The 20,478-nt window shown below is 40.7% G+C and overlaps 1 protein-coding gene across 9 annotated transcripts in view; it reads right to left on the bottom strand.

Annotated features, from left to right (window-relative positions):
• ZNF644 (zinc finger protein 644) overlaps positions 1–20,478 on the bottom strand; it is an 88,514-nt gene that overhangs the window by 50,696 nt on the left and 17,340 nt on the right. For 6 of the 9 annotated variants that reach the window (XM_034780191.1, XM_034780192.1, XM_034780197.1 and 3 more), the window contains exons 2-3: positions 1,287–1,336; positions 653–748 (exon numbers count right to left, since the gene is read on the bottom strand). In XM_034780191.1, the coding sequence (XP_034636082.1) occupies positions 653–666 (14 nt within the window). In that variant the 5' untranslated portion in view covers positions 667–748; positions 1,287–1,336. The remainder of the gene's footprint in view (positions 1–652; positions 749–1,286; positions 1,337–20,478) is intronic. The other 3 variants (XM_034780193.1, XM_034780194.1, XM_034780195.1) reach the window with 1 other exon arrangement.

Genomic DNA, 20,478 nt, shown 5'->3' with positions numbered 1-20,478 from the left:
CTCCCCAATTCCTCTCATGCCACGTCAATTTGTTCAAAATCATGCAGCACACTTGGCTCTTGTTTGGCCCAGGATTTATCTTTAGGTTAAGAAAAAAAAATCAACCTGTTTGCATGCCTTATTTTATCATGGGATTTTCCACTTGCTGCATAGTCAGAAAGGGTTTGCTTTGAAGCAGCATTTCATTCCAGCATGTTTCAGAATACAAATGGCCCTGGTCATGCCCTAGAAAAAAAGCTTCTCTAACACAAGTCTTGGCCAAACTCCTAATACTCAACCCCGCTGCCTTAGAGACTCACCTGTTTGGTCCCTTAATTCCCCCCCAGCACCCTAGCAAGAAGGTGAGGACACCTTTGATTGCAAATTCTTATACACCTAAAAATGTAAAAAGGAATGCCAACTGATAATCAAAAGAGGTTTTAAAAAGATCAGACTGTGAATCATTTGTTCTTCAAAGTTAAATTTGCTTAACAAACTTTAATGGGGGAATAGAAGAGAAGGAGAAACAGAATGTCAAGCAATAAAGAGAGGCCTAGAATCCAGCTTTAGATAGAATTTCCTTGATCTGAAAATATTTATTGTGAATTGTTCCTTTTTGGCAATGCTGCAGTGAAAAAAAAATTATCCTCGAGAACATATATTTTGCAGTTACCTGAGAATGCCCATGTAATACTCTGAAGAATATCAATGCTTTATAGTAAAGTCTTTACTAGCTTGTCAGTCAGTCTCATGCCATCTGATACAGTTCCTGAGGACAGGAAAACCAAAGAATATAGGTAAACCTGATGTCCTCTGGTATTTCATTTTGTAAAACGTTAGGAAATTTGAGTGGCCACCAGAACATTTATGTACCAGTGAAGAGAGCTATGAACTGAATTAAATCTGAAATACAAATCTAAACAATACTTCTGTAGCACAGCAAACTACATTGTCAGCTTTTCATAAGCATGTGGACAATTTGTGGATAGAAATTCACATGAATGAAGTCTTCACTGGTTTTGGTTCTCCTTGGCTAGCACAAGTGCAGGTTACTTTCTCGGCTATGTTTCATTTGACAGATTTGTCATCATAATGTTAAATACACAGTCAACACAAAACAGCACAAGAATTTCATTTTTTTTATCTCAGAAGAGGAAAAATAAGCTATTACAAACAGGTAAACATTCACCTTAACTTATTAATTTATTCCAATTTCCGTAAACCAGTGTTTCTGGCTATTTATAAGTAGGTATTAACAGATAAAAGATTTGCTACATACCCTTTTTATAAGCTGATTTTCTACTTACCTTTGTCTGTTTTATTTGTATCAAGCTGCGAGGTCTGATTTAAAACAAACCTGCAAAATAATAAATAAAAAAAATGAAAATCTTAGAGCCATCATCCTGCTTAGGATCCTGTAAGCATTTGATGACGTATCAGCAGAGCATGAAGTGAGGAGTTTATACACATGGAAGTATTTTCATCTTACCCCAAGTTGTAAGGATCAAAATCCAGAAAGTCACTTTCCCTCTCACATGCACAGATATCAAAATGACTGGATAACTATTATAATTAAAAAGGTGAGGAGAGACCCTGAATATCTACAGACCTGACACTTGATACAGTAACAAAAATGTACACAAGATATTTCTTGGGTAAACTGTGTGAGCAGAGCAGGAAAATCACATAAAAAGTCAGGGAAAACCCCTTGCCAACATCTTCAATGTCTGCTAAGCTATTTCCCTGGACTGCACCAAGCAGCTAACTGAAAGAATAAGTTCAGTACCTGGATGTAAATGGGATGAAATGCAACATGGGTTTACCAAAGGTAGATCATGCCAAACTAACTTGATATCTTTCTTTGAAAAGACCTGAATTTTTAAACAGAAATGCAGTAGATCTAATCTATCTGGACTTCAGTAAAGCTTTTGATACAGTCCCACATGGGATATAATTAGTTAAATTGGAGCAGATGAGGATTAGTACAAGAATTGTAAAAGACAAGTTGTGCCTAAAGGAGAACTATTGGGCTGAAGGGTGGTTACTAGTGGAGTTCCTCAAGGGCCAGTTTTGGGACTGATCTTATTTAACAGTTTTATTAATGAGGTTATTACAAATAGTGGGAGCCTGTTAATGAAATCTGCTGATGACACAAAGTTGGGAGGCACTGACAATACAGGAGGATCAGAATATTGTATAAGAACAATTTGGATGACCCAGAATATCGGTGGGATTGTATAACAGAGTTGCCTATGATGGTGGGGGACCAGACTCAGTGGTCAAGGGAGTTCCAGTCCTGAGTCTTATATCCCTAAATCTCATGTTTAGAGCTTTAGCCAGTTACTTGCAAGGTCAGAAAAGAATCTGTCCCACGCAAATTAATCCTAGGGGGGTTGTTCCCCCCCCTTCCTTTAAAACATCAGAGATGGTCACATCTGGAGATGGGACAACAGACAGGATGAGCTTGTGCTCTGAGACGGAAAAGAGAATTCTCTTTCAGATGCTCAGTCAAACTGATTGCCATATTCGGGATCAGAAAGAAATTTTTCATAAGGTCATATTGGCAGGGATCTTGGAGGATTTTTCACTTTCCTCTGCAGCATGGTCAGCTGGGTACTTGCTACGATCACCTCGGCATATCTCAACAAATCAATTCCGTCATTGCCGGGGCTTTAGACTCTCCTGTTCTCTGCCTGTGGCACACAGTATTTTAGTCTATAATACTTTATTCTAATCCAGGTTATTGTGCTCAATATAGGCATAACTGGGTGGGGTTTAGTAATATACAGGAGGTAAGACTAGATGATCTGGTGGTCTATTCTGGGACTCTATGACTCAGACTCTATTAGAGAAGACAAGGAAGCAAGTGGGGAAAGTGAGAACAATTTTTCTAAACCACTTCAAAAGAATCACCAATCTTTTTGAGACCAAGTGCTGAAGGACATCAGAGCTGGGCCAAACTAAGGCCTTGTCTTCACTAGGAAAAGTGTGTTTTTAAGGTGTTGGCTAACACCCCTTAGAGTTTTATTCTTGACCAGCTAACCCGTTAAAATCCTAGTATAGACCAGGCAAATTGTAGTCTTAACATGTGTTAGTTAACATGTTTTAGCTAACACATTAAAAATACATCTTCCCCCAAGTGTAGACATGGCTTCAAAGGGCTTTGGCTTGGCTGTTTTAGGTAAAGTGCCTCTCTTCCCTGTTCATCCCCTCCAACCAGACTTCAGTCCCAAACTACCAAGTATAATTTTATGAACCCCTGTGATTTGAAACTGGGTCACATCCCCTTTAATCCCATTTTGGACTACACAGATGAAACAATTCTAACAAAAGAGATGTAGATAGGGATACCATACATCCGGGTTTTCCTGGACATTTCCTCTTTTTTGATCCTCCGCCCTCCGTCTGGACAGATTTTTCAAATAAGAGGAAATGTCCGGGACTTTTGTGGAGCAGACATTGCAGCTCAGAAAGAGCTGGCTTCACATCTGGATTGGTCCCTGCACTGCAGCTGCCTGCTCCCGCTCCCACCCACCCAAGCCCTGGCTCCCAGCCCTGGAAAGGGGAAGAGGCAAGGAAGCACTGATGGACAACTGGAACTGTGTCCCAGGCCTGCACAGTCGCCCTGCCTCTGTGACAGGGAGCGCCACTGCCCCCCACATCGAGAGTGAGGCTGCAAGTACCCCTCCCAGTACACAACCCCTCCTGCATCCCCAATGTCCCCCCAAATACTCCCTCCCAGTACCCATACCCTCCCACACCCCAAATACCCCCTCCAGTACACACACCTCTCCAGCACCCCCCAAATGCCCCTCCCAATACACACACCCTTCCTATACCTCCCAAATACCACCTCCCAGTAGACACCCCTCCAACTGTACCTTCTCCTCCAGCTTCCCCTTCCCCCTCCCTCTCTGGTAGTGTCCTCTTTTTGGGAACCTGAAAGATCGTAACCCTAGATGTAGAGTAAATCAAGAAGTAATGAACACAAAACATTCCATCCCTTCAAATCCTATGGCCACTAAGACAACTGAGTTTAAAGGTGACGAGAAATATTGTTAAAAATTGAACTTATAAATTTTGCTTCTTTTATGCTATACGGAGAAAGTCCAGAAGGCTGTTCTCTCCCTTTTCCCCTGCTTTATATTCTACCTTTGAAATCCTGATGGTTTCGCTAGTGGGCCTCTGAGAAAACTAAAGGACATATGTGTGAGCTTTCACATCTTGACTGGAGAGCAAAGATGTGAAATATTTACCGAAGACTTACCCAAAATTATAAAGTAAGTCACCGAAATTAAATAAAAACACAAAGCCAGAGTTTTAAGGATATGTCTTTACAGCACATTTAACTGTGGTTCTTCCTTGGGTGTTGCCGTTAATCTCCCTCCCAGCCACACAACTCTCCCAACTGAATTTAGTGATGCTTTAAGCCCAGGCTAGCTGGCCTGACTGGTGAGGATATAAGCTACAGCTCAGGTGCTCCTTTCACTCAGGCTGGTAGCCCATCCACTTTGCAGTGAGAACACAGGCTAAATCTCTCAATTGCTGAGAGTCCTCTAATGTCTTCCCCCAGTTCCCCCGGTATGCCCAGAAGGACAGAAAAGTTCTCCCACAATTCACTGGGAAAAGAATCAAAAAGACAGGTTCCATTTACTGTAGCACAAAAAAACATAGGATGTGCCATTGGACTACGCTATTGTGGCCTGTGTAAAGGCTACGATGAATCTGCATTGATTAAATTGAAGCCTGCAATGCTCCTGTCAACACTTTATATTTTTTCTGAGGGAATCTATCTTCATTTCTGTTTATTCCATTAGGAAGGAGCCCTTTCCCAAATGAATTCTTGTCATTTGCTAAGGAATCTACTGCTGCATCTGCCTTGGATATTTGCAACTGCTGATCCTAGATATATACTACAAACTTTTTCTGAATTATATTGATCAGGGATGTGATGAGGTGTGATTTTGATTGAGACAGCTGAGCTGGCAAAAACCCTGAGCATAGAGACAGCTATACCAGCAAAACTGCACTTTTGCCGGTATAACTTATTTCACTTGGAAGGAGGGAGTGGCCCAGAATAAGCAATAATAGGAAAAGCAGTTTTATCAGTATAAACTACATCCACACTATCTGTTAGGTATGACATTTACACTTAGTAGGATGCTCCCACTCCAAAATTATAATTTGAGAAATGCAAGTTAAAAAACTTTTTATCAGAAAGAAAAGATTTCACCATGTTCACGTTCTGGCTTCCTCTTGTTGTAGGCCTGAAGTATTAGAGTCTTACCATCGTCTTAAAGAAATCTGAAGACCTTAAGAACTAAGGTCAGAAGGATTGGGGGAAAGAACAGAGTGTGTACACGCTAGGAAAGTGCTAGCTAAATCCCAGCTTCCCCACCTAGGGAAGTATGAAGTATATAACCGTCTCATGAGGCACTCCTCTTCACACTTACGTAATTCTCTTTGAAAGGGATTGAAAAAAGTAGCATTTATCTTAAACCAGTCATTTCTGAGTCAGTTACTATAGCTAACTCAGCTGTTGCACTGAGTATGTGTACTCATCAGATTGCAATCACCCACATAGGCAATCAGCAAGGCTAACTAGCTCTATATGAAATACACAGCTTCCTGCTCCTTTTAAATGCTTGCGTAGGGAGGGACACTGGATGATCTTTATGGCTCCAGTTATGAGTCTGAAATTACTTTATCCACATCCGATTCCTAAGAGTAAAACTAGCACCCAGGGTGGAGCAATTTAGATCATTGGTTTACATCATGATTTGAACACATGATTTTTTAAAAACTGATTTAAATCAGGTTGAGGCTTTGTAAAACTAACGTGATAACTTAAGCTACTGAAATGTAAAATTTATAAAGAGCTAAATTAAAAATGCTTTTTTTTAGGGCTGTCAAGTGATTAAAAAAATTTCTCGCGATTAAGCACACTGTTAAACAATAATATAATATTATTTATTTAAATATTTTTGGATGTTTTCTACATTTTCAAATATATTGATTTCAATTACAACACAGAATACAAAGCATACAGTGTTCACTTATTTTTATTTTCGATTACAAGTATTTGCACTGTAAAAAAACAAAAGAAATTGTATTTTTCAATTCACCTCATATAAGTACTGTAATGCAATCTCTTTATCATGAAAGCTGAACTTACAAATATAGACTTATGTACAAAAAAACTGCATTCAAAAATAAAACAAAGTTCACTCAGTCCTACTTCTTGTTCAGCCAATAGATAAAACAAACAAGTTGTTTACATTTGCAGGAGATAATGCTGCCCGCTTCTTGTTTACAATGTCACCTGAAAGTGAGAACAGGCGTTCTCATGGCACTGTTGTAGCTGGCATCACAAGATATTTACGTGCCAGATGAACTGAAAATTTATATGTACCTTCATGCTTCAACCACCATTCCGGGGGACATGCATCCATGCCAATGATGGGTTCTACTCGATAACAATCCAAAGCAGTGTGGACCGATGCATGTTCATTTTCATTATCTGAGTCAGATACCACCAGCAGAAGGTTGATTTTCTTTTTTAGTGGTTCAGGTTCTGTAGTTTCGGCATGAGAGTGTTGCTCTTTTAAGACTTCTGAGAGCATGCGCCATACCTCGTCCCTCTCGGATTTTGGAAGGCACTGCAGATTCTTAAACCTTGGGTTGAGTGCCGTAGCTATCTTTAGAAATTCTCACATTGGTACCTTCTTTGCGTCTTGTCAAATCTACAGTGAAAAAGTGTTCTTAAAACAAACAACACGTGCTGGGTCATCATCCGAGACTGCTATAACATGAAATATATGGCAGAATGTGGGCAAAACAGAACAGGAGATAAACAATTCTCCCCCAGGGAGTTCAGTCACAAATTTCATTAAAGCATTTTTTTTTTTAAACGAGCATCATCGGCATGGAAGCATGACCTCGGAAATGGTGGCTGAACCATGAAGGGGCATACGAATGTTTAGCGTATCTGGCATGTAAATACCTTGCCATGCCAGATACAAAAGTGCCACGCAAATGCTTGTTCTCACTTTCAGGTGACACTGTAAATAAGAAAAGGGCAGCATTATCTCCTGTAAATGTAGGACTGAATGGACCTGTAGGCTCTAAAGCAGGGGTCGGCAACCTTTCAGAAATGGTGTGCTGAGTCTTCATTTATTCACTCTAATTTAAGGTTTCGTGTGCCTGTAATACATTTTAACATTTTTAGAAGGTCTCTTTCTATAAGTCTATAATATATAACTAAACTATTGTTGTATGTAAAGTAAATAAGGTTTTTAAAATGTTTAAGAAGCTTCATTTAAAATTAAATTAAAATGCAGAGCCCCCCGGACCGGTGGCCAGGACCCAGGCAGTGTGAGTGCCACTGAAAATCAGCTCGCGTGCTGCCTTCAGCGCACGTGCCATAGGTTGCCTACCCCTGCTCTAAAGTTTTCCATTGTTTTGTTTTTGAGTGCAGTTATGTAACAAACAAACAAAATCTACATTTGTAAGTTGCACTTTCATGACAAAGAGTTTGCACTACAGTACTTCTATGAAGTGAACTGAAAAATACTATTTCTTTTGTTTATCATTTTTACAGTGCAAATATTTGTAATAAAAAATAATACACACTTTGATTTCAATTACAACACAGAATACAATATATATGAAAATGTAGAAAAACATCCAAAATATTTAATAAAGTTCAATTGGTATTCTATTGTTTAACAGTGCGATTAAAACTGCAATTAATCACAATACATTTTTTTAATCCTGATTAATTTTTTTGAGTTAATCACATGAGTTAACTGCGATTATATCGACAGCCCTAGATTTTTATTTAAATGCCAGGAGTAAGCTATCTTATTTAAATTTTACAAAACCGCTAGAGGCAAAACAAAATATTGAAAATTAAAACACTGATCCTGAAAGCACTAAAGGGGGTGTGTAACTTTATGAATTAACCCATTGACTTCAATTGGACTACTTGAGCTTAAAGTTAAGCATGTGCACAAAAGTGTTTGCCGTATAAGGAGCTAAAACTTTATTTCTCCTAGAGGTTTTTGGCCTCTACATTTGCTCAAGAAACCTTCCCTTACACTAAGGAGAAGAAAAACAGACTTAGACCAGGTCTACACTATAATCTTACACTGGTATAACAATGTCACTCAGGCTACGTCTACATTACCCTCCTGAATCGGCAGATAGAAATCAATCTCGCGACAATCGATCCCCGAATCGACACTTGTACTCCACCAGCGGAGGTAGGCGTAAGCGCTGTCGATGGGGGAGCCGCGGAGGTCGATTTGCCGCCGTCCTCACAGCAGGGTCAGTCAGCTGAATTTGCGTATCTTAAATTGACCCCCTCCACCCCACCTGTAGTGAGGACGTAGCCTCAGAGTGTGAAAAATGAGTGAGTGATAGTTATCCAGATCTATCCCCCTGTGTAGAGAGCACAATGGCAGCTATGTCAATGGGAGAAGCCCTCCCATCAGATAGGTGTAGATCTGCCCTTAGCTTCCTGAATCTGCTGCTAGATTTTGCCAGTCATATGAGCTTTTGAGTCTAGAAGAAAACTAATCTCAGAGAAGTTGCATTTATTCCTTTGTCCAATCATCCATTTCGAAGAACCTATAATACACATATACACATGCAGAGCTCCCCAAAACCGTGGTGAGGCTTGCAATCTCTCGATTTTCTGGTCTTAGAGAAAGTTTTTATTTACTGACAGTCCTAATCATAGATGGTGAAGCAGTTCAAAAAGATGCCTGACAAGAAGAGGAAACAAAATAAAACTGATAGTAACCAGACAAATCGATTACAAGTCCCCACATGCCAAAAAAGATAACAAACAAAGCAGTGAAGAATTGTGTCACTCAGTGAGAGGGGAAAAAAGTAATTAAAGGAGCTAAAATGAGGAGTGAATGAAAAGATACAGAACAAAAACATGTGCTTCATCAATTAAGATACTTTGAGGTATGGATATTTATTCCAAACTTATACAATGCTAGTAAAATGACTAAAAGAGCCCTGCCTCATGTCAGAAAGAAATAAATCCCCAGTAGACTGTAGACTCTTGGATGGACACAAAGAATTTACTATTAAAAATATAAATGGTTATTTTTTCCCCTCCGCATTCCTAAACAAACAAAAATATTCAATGTTAAGACATTTCTGTTAGAGAGAGTGGGGGAGGAAAGAGAAGAGAATTCAAATACTATTCTTTTAAAAAAACTGTTTGGGCAGTATTCAGTCAAAGCAATGAACAAGTAGATGACTGAACTGTATGTGTACATATGAAAATGGCAAAGTTTTGAAAACATTTTATTGCCTCAAACGCTTAACAGATTACATATGTGTATTTGTTACTTGAAAGTTTACTTACTCTGCAAAAGGAAAATTGCAATGATTGTTGGTAATACTCCACAGACTTAACACACTACTTATTAAATAAAAATGTGTTTGCCACCTCTCGCTATGTCAGCGTCTGGTGTCTCTTACAATAAGAACTACCATGTAGTAGGATTGCATCAAAGATACAAGAAGCAATGCAATTCAATTCTTTACATCTACCTTCACTCCTGCCATCTTAAGTTACAATTTAGAGATATCACACTGATACTCCATTGTACATCTTTCAGCACCACCTTCCACCTCAGTTATCTTGATCAAGTAAACTAGCTGTCTCAATTTCCTTTATCTATATATCTCAAAGCTAACAGCTTCTCTTGAACGAGGAAAGCTAACTCAAACATAATGCAAGTCTCTCGCCCCATTTCACTCCGATCCACAAGTTGCTTCCACTATACATAAGCTTGGCATCATCCTTCACCCTAAACTTCTTTTAAGTCTATATGTCAGCAAAATCTCTCCAACACATTCACAGTATATGATACTGGCGATATGTCACCTGCCGAAATTTTCTCTCCTGTTTGAATTACAGAAAATTCCTTTTTCTATAGTATCACCAAGTCAAAGCTCTATAATCTCCAGTATGCACAAACTACAGCTGTCCACCATCTCACATTTACAAAGCTGCATGAACATACAAACTCAACACAGAGGAAGACTTGGGCTATAGAGATCCTATTTTATTTCTTGGACTTTGTCCCATAGCAAGAGCTATTATTAGGGTACCCTAAGTGTTTCCATTCCAAACCACCATTTTCAGTTGCTCGTGTCTTCAAACTCCTTATAGGCTAGGGTTACCATCCGTCCGGCTTTCCCCGGACATATCCGGCTTTTTTAGCTTTAAATGGCCGTCTGGGGGGGGGGGATTTCTAATAAGGTAGAAATGTCCGGGATTTCCCCCTTCCCCTCATGCAGAGTGCAGCACGGCTGATTGGACGGCTGGGCCTGATTGAAAGCCGCTCGCAGCCACGGGGGCCTCTAGCAGCCAGAGTCCCTCCCCCTCCCCCGCTCCCTCCTCCCCCGCAGAGCAGCGCCTTATTTGTTTGGCTGCACGTGGAGCTCGCAGCTCTACCTCAGCCTGGTGGGGAGGGGGGGGGCGCAGGCAAGGGACAGGGCATGGGGGGGGGGTTAGATTGGTTGGTGGTTCGGGGGGGGCTGTGAGGAGAAGGGGGTGTAGAGAACAGTTGGGGCAGGCAAGGGACAGGGAACAGAGGGGTTAGATTGGTCGGGGGTTCTGGGGGGGCTGTCAGGAGAAGGGGGTGTAGAGAGCGGTTGGGGCAGGTAAGGGACAGGGAAGAGGGGGTAGATTGGTTGGGGGTTCTGGGGGGGCTGTCAGGAGAAGGGGGTGTAGAGAACGGTTGTGGGCAGGCAGGAGACAGGGAACGGGGGGGTTAGATTGGTTGGGAGTTCTGGGGGGGCTGTCGGGAGAAGGGGGTGTAGAGAGCGATTGGGGCAGTCAGGGGACAGGGAGCAGGGAGACTTAGATAGCGGGTGGGGTCCTGGGGTAGGGTGGCGGGGGAAGGGGGATTCTGAGGGGGGCGGGAAGTGGGAGGGGGCGGGGCTGGGGCAGGGCTAGGGCGGCACCCCGTGTCCCCTTTTTTGATTGTTGAAATATGGTAACCCTATTATAGGCTGAGAAGTTTTAGGCTTGACCTCTGCCCCATGGTGAATATTTCTGAAGGTTTTAGCAGGAATAGTTCAGCCATTTTTGAGGAAGAGACATTTTTCCCATTACAAAAAAATAACATTGCAAGAACTTCTCTTAGATATTTAAAATCTGAAAATAAAACTCTCTTAATTAAGAAGTGCTTGAATGTTTGTGAAACAGTGCATGAGAAAAAGAATACTATCCAAGAGACAGGCTGGTACCTACAAACTGCTGCCCTTGTGGCTTCCACTCCCCTCACTTTTGTTCTGCTTCCTGGTTTATATAACTGAGCTGCTAGGGCAGGGAAGAGACTTGTTGATTATCCCCAGGCTGCAGGTGGTAGGCTACAGACAGCCACTTAAAGGGACAGTAGCTTTTTCTCATGCACTCTTTCCCAGTGTTCCAGTGAAGAAGTTTTTGTTTGAAAAATTGCATTTCATGCTTTGTTTTTTAAAAACAAAAGTGCATAAGTCAAGCTTATATATTCAAGCTTAACTTTTCCATTTCCTGACTTGCAGGCTTCACAGTTCAACTTTAAAAATATAAACTAGCCCCACCAGAAAAGGGAAAATGCATTTTACTTATAATTGTCTGAGATCTTAAAACAGTTATTTCTTCATCAGGAACAATACTTTCACCAGGTGCTTACCCTATACATTTCAATCCATTCTGTCCCAACTATGCAATAAGATACAGTCAGGTATCATCTTTCATGTTTCAGTTGCAGGATCTGGCTAAAAAAAAAAATCCACTAGACATTTTTAGATTATTTTAATATCAACAATGAAGGCTGTGTTAGACTAAAACCCACTGAAGGCTCATTCTTTGAAAAGTGGGATTATATTCTAGGTACCAAATACATTCTGGAAGGATACTGAATTTTTTTCAATATTACTGAAGAGAAAAGACTTTTCTTTTGGGATGTTGTTTTCATCTGTCATTTTACAATGTGGAACTAGAAATAAATGCTTTTCTACAAAGAATGAATGATTGATTTACTAAAATTATATTTAGAACAAATATTATTAAAAGATTCTAAGAATTCAAACTCTGAAAGAGCAATCCACTTACAGAAATGTGATTATAAAATAAAATTCTACTGACAAAAAATCAAAGTTTATAAATAACTATATGGGAACATACATTCCCATTAAGCATCTCTTTTCCTGAAAGGCAGGCCTTACAAAACATTTGAAATTATATATGAAAACAGTACATTAGGAGTCAAGCCATGTTGTTGCTGTAGCAGCAATGATTTCTAGTGGCCATTTTCTTTTCAGTTCTAATACTGTGCCAATTCCAACACTTCTTGCTGCAATCTCTGTTTAAACCCAAAGGTGGCAATTGCTTTAATACATGGTCTCTCTAGCTACGTATACTCAGATCTCTTCTTCTACATTACCTTCTTAAACCTAATGTACATTCTTAATAGTATTTCCTAATCACACATTGCATATCTGTATTTCATATGTAAAAATTATTTGGGTCAATAAAAGTCTAACTTACTACATTTTGTGGACTAATTTGCATCATACCAGTCAAAATTGCAAGAGAATTAGAGCAGTATGATGGTTATCTTAAATCTGTGGCCTACAAAAATAGAGTAAAAAAAAAAAAAGCCTATTGAAAATGTGAACTAGACAGAGCTGAAATTTCAAGTCAAAGGCATTGCTACACCATAAACAGAATTGAGTACTACTATAATGTAAACTGTATTATCTTTCCACCTATTTAGGTCCTTATATAACTGCACTACTGTTCCCCGAACATCAGAGTACCTGAAAGACAGCAAAGGCAGGGAAAAGAAAGCTACTAAGGATGTTTAATTAAATGTTTATTGCACTTGTTTCTATTAGGAAAGATTTTTAGCCACCAATTTATATATGTGCATCATAGCACCACTATAGTAAGAAGTGATTATTAGATAAAATACATCCACACCAATCCAAAGTACTGCCCATAGAACTGGGCATAGTAGATTGCAAACAACAGAGATTGAAGCTATTGCTGTTTAGTAATCCATTATATATGTACACTACTACAAAGGACACAATAGACAGAGGCTGGAGAAGAAATAGGAAGGCTTAAGTAACCATTCACTTAAGAGAACATAATGGCATCTTCAGCAAGGTAAATGTGTTTTAATTATAAAAATGCATGTAATCTTTGTCTCTCATTTTACCTTTTAAGGAAAATTTGTAAATAAGGCGCAGGAAATTAAAAACTGCAACTACAGCCATGTCTATACATGTACACACTGCAGCGGTACAGCTGTACCAGTACAACTGTGCCACTGCAGCGTATCTGGTGAAGACGCTCTATGTTGACAGGAGAGAGCTCTCCCATCGGCATAAAAAAACCCATCTCCGCTAGCAGTATAAGCTGTCAATGGGAGAAGCTCACATAAGCGCTTATACTGATGTAATGTATGTCGTCGCTCATGGATGTGGAATATTCACACCCCTGACAACATTAAGTTTTGCCAACATAGGCTGTAGTGTAGACATAGCCTAAGACTCCATATCTAACTCATGCAGACTTGACTTCTCAATATGGTGATTTAGAAAGACGAAGTCTATTGTCAGTTTCACACCATCTTGTCTTTTAAGGATTTTTAAAGTGTATTAGCTGTGCATGTGAAAATGTTGGTTTAAAAATTAATTTATTTTAAAATTCTACAAATTTTACAAATTGAATAGAAAAATGTGACCTAACAAACTTAAATACAAGAAAGATTACTCTAATTCACACCTTCAGTCAATTTAGATTAACTTTCCTGAGTGTCCCCCTCTAGACAAGACTTCAATTTTCACTCATTTCCTTTACAGAAATTACTCCTGCAAAAACCAGTACAAATTCAGTTTTACTACATCTACAAAGTAGTTACAAAGCTTGTTACTGTAAATAATGTTCTAGAATTCCAAAAGATAATGCGTAATTTCAAGAATCAACTATTAGATAATTCTTGACTGAGAAAAGTATATTATTACAACTGTTTTGTCCAAATATAGATAGCAAAGATCTCTAGGATTCAATCACTGTCTATCAACAGTTTTAAAGATAGCCTGCAAAAAGAATTTTTTTTAATTGGACTTGTATAAATTCTGCTTCTTTATAAATTATATCTAGTCTTCCCTAGTTTTACATGAGGAGATGGTCAGAATATGTTGAGAGTTCCATCATCTTAACTGAAAGGGTGCAAGTGTTAAATGTTTAAACAGACATCTTTTATCCAAAAGGTTAGTCACTGAGGTGAAACAGGTGTTGAGTTATTAAACAAGTCAAAATCCCTTCCTCTCCTCTCAGCTGCTCAACTTTCACCACTGTTTCTTGAAATATTATTTCACAAGTCCCCCAGGTGTGTCAGTTTCTAAACCTGAGGTTAATATTGAATAAAAATACATTCATGACTTCTTTATATATCACAAAGTTGTAAAAAAGGTACGAGCCCATTTTTTCCCCTTTTGCAGGTCACTTTTGAAATAAAGATGTTAGTTCCCAGCAAAGGTTTAAAAAAAAAAAAAAAAGTTGCAGAACACTAAATCAAAAGGATCAGCTTACACTGTTATAGCTTATTTCCATATGGGAAAGGGAATAAGTTATCCCAATATAAGGCATCTTTGTATCAGTATAACTGCATCCACACTGGGGGTTGTTACTGGTATAAAATTAAACCGTAACCAAAATAATTATACTTGTACAAAATCTGCACATAAACTAGTACAATAGCATCTGAACAAGATTTGTACTAGTTTAACTACTGTATATTGGTTTAAAAAACAATTTTTGTTAAACCAGTGCAACTTTCCCATGTAAACAAGAACTACATGATTATATTGTCTCAAAGTCTAAAAAGAAATGTCAAATAAAGACAAGAACTCAGATTCAAGCTTCTGATCTAGTCATTAACAAGGAATAACAAACAGGATGAAGTATTATAGAATTTAGACATGCAAGAGACCATAGAGTCACAGAGAAGTGATGGTCATAAGATCCTGGATCCTTTTGTTCTCCATTAACTTGCATCAAGATAAACTAAAGATATATTTAAAACTTTCCGACTACTACTTTTCTATATAAGTCATTGCTGTACTCACTATGTGGGATTGCAAATAGATTATCCATGAGACAACTGTTCTATTAAAATGTGGACCTTCTGTAAACATTTGGGAACCCTTACACTAGATCAGGCCTGCACAACTTGTAAAGCGGCAAGGGCCACATTACTCCAAAGAAAACAGCTGAGGGCCGAAACCCCCCCGAGCGTCGCCAACACCCCCCCCCAGCCCCACCCCGCCCCCCCGAAACCACACCCCCCCCCCCCCCAGCGACACCCGTCACCCATGGAAACACCCCCCCAGCACCGCTGAAACACACCCCCCCCCCAGCGCGCCACGTGCCCTGCGGAAACAAACCCTCCTTCCTCAGCGCCGCCCCACTGAAACAGCAGTATTGAACCTCGGTAATATGTTAAAGCAGGCCCCTAAGGTAGTATAATTAAGGTAAAAGAAAAATGTCTTTTTGCTAGAAGTAGAATAAGATCTTCCCCCCACTTTGTAATCAATTACCCTGTGAATGAATGAGGTGTGAATGAGGAAGGCAGGCACCTCCAGACAGCTGCAACCTTTGGAGAGGACAGGACCGGCTCTAGGATTTTTGCCGCCCCAAGCAAAAAATTTTGTGGCCGCCTCCCCTTTCTTTTTCGTGCCCTTCTGCCCCCGGCCCCACCCCAACTCCACCCCTTCCCCAAATCCCCAGCACCACCTCCTACCCCCGCATGCCACATTTCTCCCCCCCCCATTGCTTCCTGCGAGTCCCCTGTGACCTCCCACCCTAGCTCACCTCCGCTCTGCCTGCTCCCCCGGGTGTGCCGCCGCTCTGCTTCTCCCCCCTCCCTCTCAGGCGAGGGAGGAGGGAGAAGCAGAGCAGCAGCGTGTTGAGGGGAGCAGGCAGAGCAGAGGTGAGCTAGGGTGGGGTGGGGCGCAGGAAGTAATGGGGGGGGGTAGAGGAACCGCTCTCTGCTCCAGCTCACCTCCGCTCCACCACCACCGCCTCCCCCGAGCGCCCACCACTCGGCTTCTCCTCCCTCCCTGCACGAGGTTTCACACGTGGCAAGCCTGGGAGGGAGGGGGGAGAAGCGAAGCGGCAGCAGCGCGCTCAGGGGAGCAGGCGGAGGCAGAGCAGAGGCGAGCTGGGGCGGCGAGGGCACTTTTTCCCCATACAACGGAGTCGGCACCTATGATGGCCGGCGCCAGAATGCTACCCCTAGAAATGTGCCGCCCCAAGCACCTGCTTGTTTTGCTAGTGCCGGCCCTGGGAGAGGGGATGGGAGCCAGACCAGATCAGTAGGTCAGCCTCCGACTCACCCCTCGCCTCCTCAGCTCCCCTCACCCGGCTCGCCTACTCACCCCCCGCCACAGCCTGCTCGCTTGCCTCCTCGGCGCCCCACCCCTCCGACTCGCTGGTTCACCTGCCCCCCCTGCCACTGCCCGCCCACTCGCCTCCTCAGCCCTCCACCCACCCAGCTCGCCTACTCATTTCCCGCCACTGCCCGCCCGCTCGCCTACTCAGCCCCCCTCCCTAACCTGCCGCTTGCCTACTCACCCCCCCGCGGGCCGCACAATGAGCCCATCTGCTCAACCCACGTGGGCCGCACAGTGAGCCCACGCGTGCCACATGCGGCCCCCGGGCCGCATGTTGTGCAGGCCTGCACTAGATCATTTTGTCCATCTCCTTGTAAATACAGGATTGTGTTAAATAATACATTTTCTAGCGTTTTGTCCAAAATAGTTTTAGAAGTGCTGAAGAAAGGAAGCTTCTAATACTTCCTTTGGAAATTTATTCGACTGCCTATACATTTCACCATCAGGTAGATTTTCTCATTTTCTTAATTTCCTCCTAATTCATAGTTATATTGCACACAATTACATAATAGTGAAAGGTTTCAGAGTAGCAGCCGTGTTAGTCTGTATCCGCAAAAAGAACAGGAGTACTTGTGGCACCTTAGAGACTAACAAATTTATTAGAGCATAAGCTTTCGTGGACTACAGCCCACTTCTTCGGATGCATCCGTAGTCCACGAAAGCATCCGAAGTATGCCACAAGTATGCCACAAGTACTCCTGTTCTTTTTGCGGATACAGACTAACACGGCTGCTACTGTGAAACCTGTCATTATGCAAGGCACTGCATTTAGCCGTATGGAGTGGAAATCCATCAACTTCATGAAAAAACTCGCACAGATACAGACAGACATCTTCCTTTCCAAATGCAAGCAGATAATAGTGAAAGTTTCTCACTCCTGCAGTGAGCTTTACAGAGGCAGATCCCCCTGCCCATACAGAGTCTCTTTGACTTCAGTGGTGCTCCCCATAGGGCAGAGGTCTTTCTGGGGAGAGTTCATTGGAAGATCGCAGCCTAAATAATTCTCCTCCCTCTTTAGTGTTTACACCTTTCAAGTATTTGTAGGCACTGTACCCGTCACATCCCCTTTTGCTAAGTCATCACTTAAACAAGCGATACATATTTAGCTCTTTTAATTTTTATTCAAATTAATCCCGCCAGTCACATGATAATAGATGAACAACAAATTAACTCTCTCAACCTTGCCAATATTATGTTTAGTTCTGGATGTCAAATTAACATAATATTCCAGGTATGACTGTGCAAGTTTCACAGAGTAACTTACCTCTCTGCTCCATGATTCCTTTTCATATGCAGCTAAAAATTGCACTGGCTTTTTCTTTGCTGCCAGCTTATACTGCAAGCTCATGCTGTCCAACTTGCTTTCCATTACCATAGGTCTCTTTCAGAATTTCTGCTTCCCAGGTTTCTCCCCACTATCAAGTATTGGTTTCTGATAATTTTTCCTTCCCCGTGTATATAGCTTGCATTTTTTCCAAGTTACAGATATTTATATATTGGCTAGGTTTTGGTGAGGAAATTGATATCCCTCTTCCAATTTATACATGATAATATCCCATGATGTGAAATTTACACAGGATGTTTCAAAGAAAAACATCATTGAGATAGGATAGACAAGAGACAAACTTCCACATATTTCTGGCTAAGGTATATTACCAGAAGGCGGGGGGGGGGGGGGGGGGGAGAAGAGTAAGTGGATAAGCAAAGAGAAACTTGTCACCTATTGGATTAAGGGAGATAGCAACACACACCAAAAGAACTCTGCTAGAAGAATGTTTCAAATTTGCTTTAGCTAAGATTGACAAAAATCCAGAACAGATGGGGAAAATCATACATTTTGCACTTTATTTTAGCTGTTCCCAGAATAAACCAATTAACTTCAGAATACAGACCCCAATGCCAGGTTTTTAACTGGAGGGAAAGTGATTCCAGATGAAGAATTATTTAGGTAGAAAATATTCCACTGTCTGGTGGAGAGTACCTTGGCCTACCAGTATATAGCTTATGTAACCTGTGCCAAATGGCCCAGAACCAAGAATCCTCTTGAAACAAACCAAAATGAGCACTCAGATTAAGAGACTGGGCAACACTCACTTTGTCAGTGAGGCTTTTGACCACTGAGGTTTAAAAATTGACTAAAAAAGCCCTAAGTTTGACTGTTAGTTTGTTAGTGGTATAGCACTACAAGTTAGGATTTTCAAGGGTAAACATAACACTCCATATTAGTTTCTGGGTAGGGCCCAGAAGTATCATACAGAATGCTCAGAGAATGCTTCAGCAAATTAATTCTTCCTATTTAAACACTTCAGGGATGTAAAGACTCCAAAAAAAAAAAATTCTAAGAGTATCTGGAATGTATCTTAAAGCGGGTTACTTTGTCAATCTGAAACCAGTAACAGGTCTGAATACTTTTACATTTCCCATTTATTTAACTTCAAAAACCTTCTGCAGAGCCAATGAGATCCTGCAGTTGCTATCTATAAGTTTGGTGAAGGAAGAATACAGAAAAGCTTAAGGAATGTTTAGAGACTTGATAAGTCTGGCTTCTTCACTAAATTCATAAAACCAACTGAAACCAAATCTCCTTGAATAAGTCAAAAAAGTGACATTGGGAGGACAGGCCAGCTTCTTTCAATCTTTTTCTGATTTAGATTATTATAAACAAAGGTACAGCCAGGGAATTAGTATGCCACCTGAAAATTTCTTGAAGATTGACAATATTTAGAAAAGAAGCCGACATCAAAGTGTCTTTTTCAACTCTATTAGTTAGTACTGCTCCCAGGTGTGCATCTTTAAGTTTACCACCAAGGCTTTGTATCTGTGTCAGAGGATAAAGGACAAGACTCTAGAGAGAAAAAGAAGAGAGGTAAGTATCTTTGAATTAGTAGTGCTGTCCCCAGATGACATTCAAGTGAAGCTAAATTTGAGCAAAGAATGTCACTGACAAATGCTTGTGCTTCAGAGCACCACTTTGAATTCTCAATACCCTCCCAATTAAACTGTTCCTTAACATCAAGCATTTTTCTTCAGTAGATTCCTTGGATGACACAATCTACTTTAAGACTAAGAATTAAGGCTAATGAAGCTGCATGAATTGAAAAACACGAAGATATGAGCATATGTTGTTTCAGTTTAATTTGCTGGTTCCTTGAATTTGTTGTAAGAAGAAACTCTGAAAATCTGACCTGGAACAATACAAAAAAAACAAATAGGAAGAAGGAAAGACCCCCAACATAAAGAAAAGTTTGCTCAAATTTTCAAACACAGTCTGGTCTGCGGCAACAAGGAAATTTTTTTGAAACAGCTCCTCTCAAAGCTATTTTTCCCCCTCCTATATTAGCCTACAACCTCGTTCCATCACCGTCATTTTGAAAAAGCACAACTTGAGGTGCCCACAACACTGACAGACTACTTTTCAAATTCTTCCACGTCTATCTGCACTGGGTAAAACCAAGTTAATGTACAATGTATAAATAATGTTCCACTAGGTCAACTTTCCAACAGTTTGGCCATCCAACGTTAAAAACCATCTTAGAGCCCAGAACTATTTTTAAAACAAGGTTTTAACAGCTGAACTTACCAACTAAACCACATCAAAACCAATTTATCTGAAACAGGTGTTTAAACAGTTTATCAATTCTTCAGTTGAGCTATACAGTGTCTTAATAAGAAGAACAGGAGTACTTGTGGCACCTTAGAGACTAACAAATTTATTAGAGCATAAGCTTTTGTGGACTACAGCCCACTTCTTCGGATGCATATAGAATGGAACATATATTGAGGAGCTATATATACACACATACAGAGAGCATAAACAGGTGGGAGTTGTCTTACCAACTCTGAGAGGCCAATTAATTAAGAGAAAAAAAAGCTTTTGAAGTGATAATCAAGCTAGCCCAGTACAGACAGTTTGATAATAAGTGTGAGAATACTTACAAGGGGAGATAGAGTCAATGTTTGTAATGGCTCAGCCATTCCCAGTCCTTATTCAAACCGGAGTCGATTGTGTCTAGTTTG

Source organism: Trachemys scripta, chromosome 8 (assembly GCF_013100865.1).
Source record: "Trachemys scripta elegans isolate TJP31775 chromosome 8, CAS_Tse_1.0, whole genome shotgun sequence".
NCBI lineage: Eukaryota > Metazoa > Chordata > Testudines > Emydidae > Trachemys > Trachemys scripta.
Note: the sequence above shows the minus strand (reverse complement) of the source record. Positions and strands in the feature narration are given on the sequence as shown.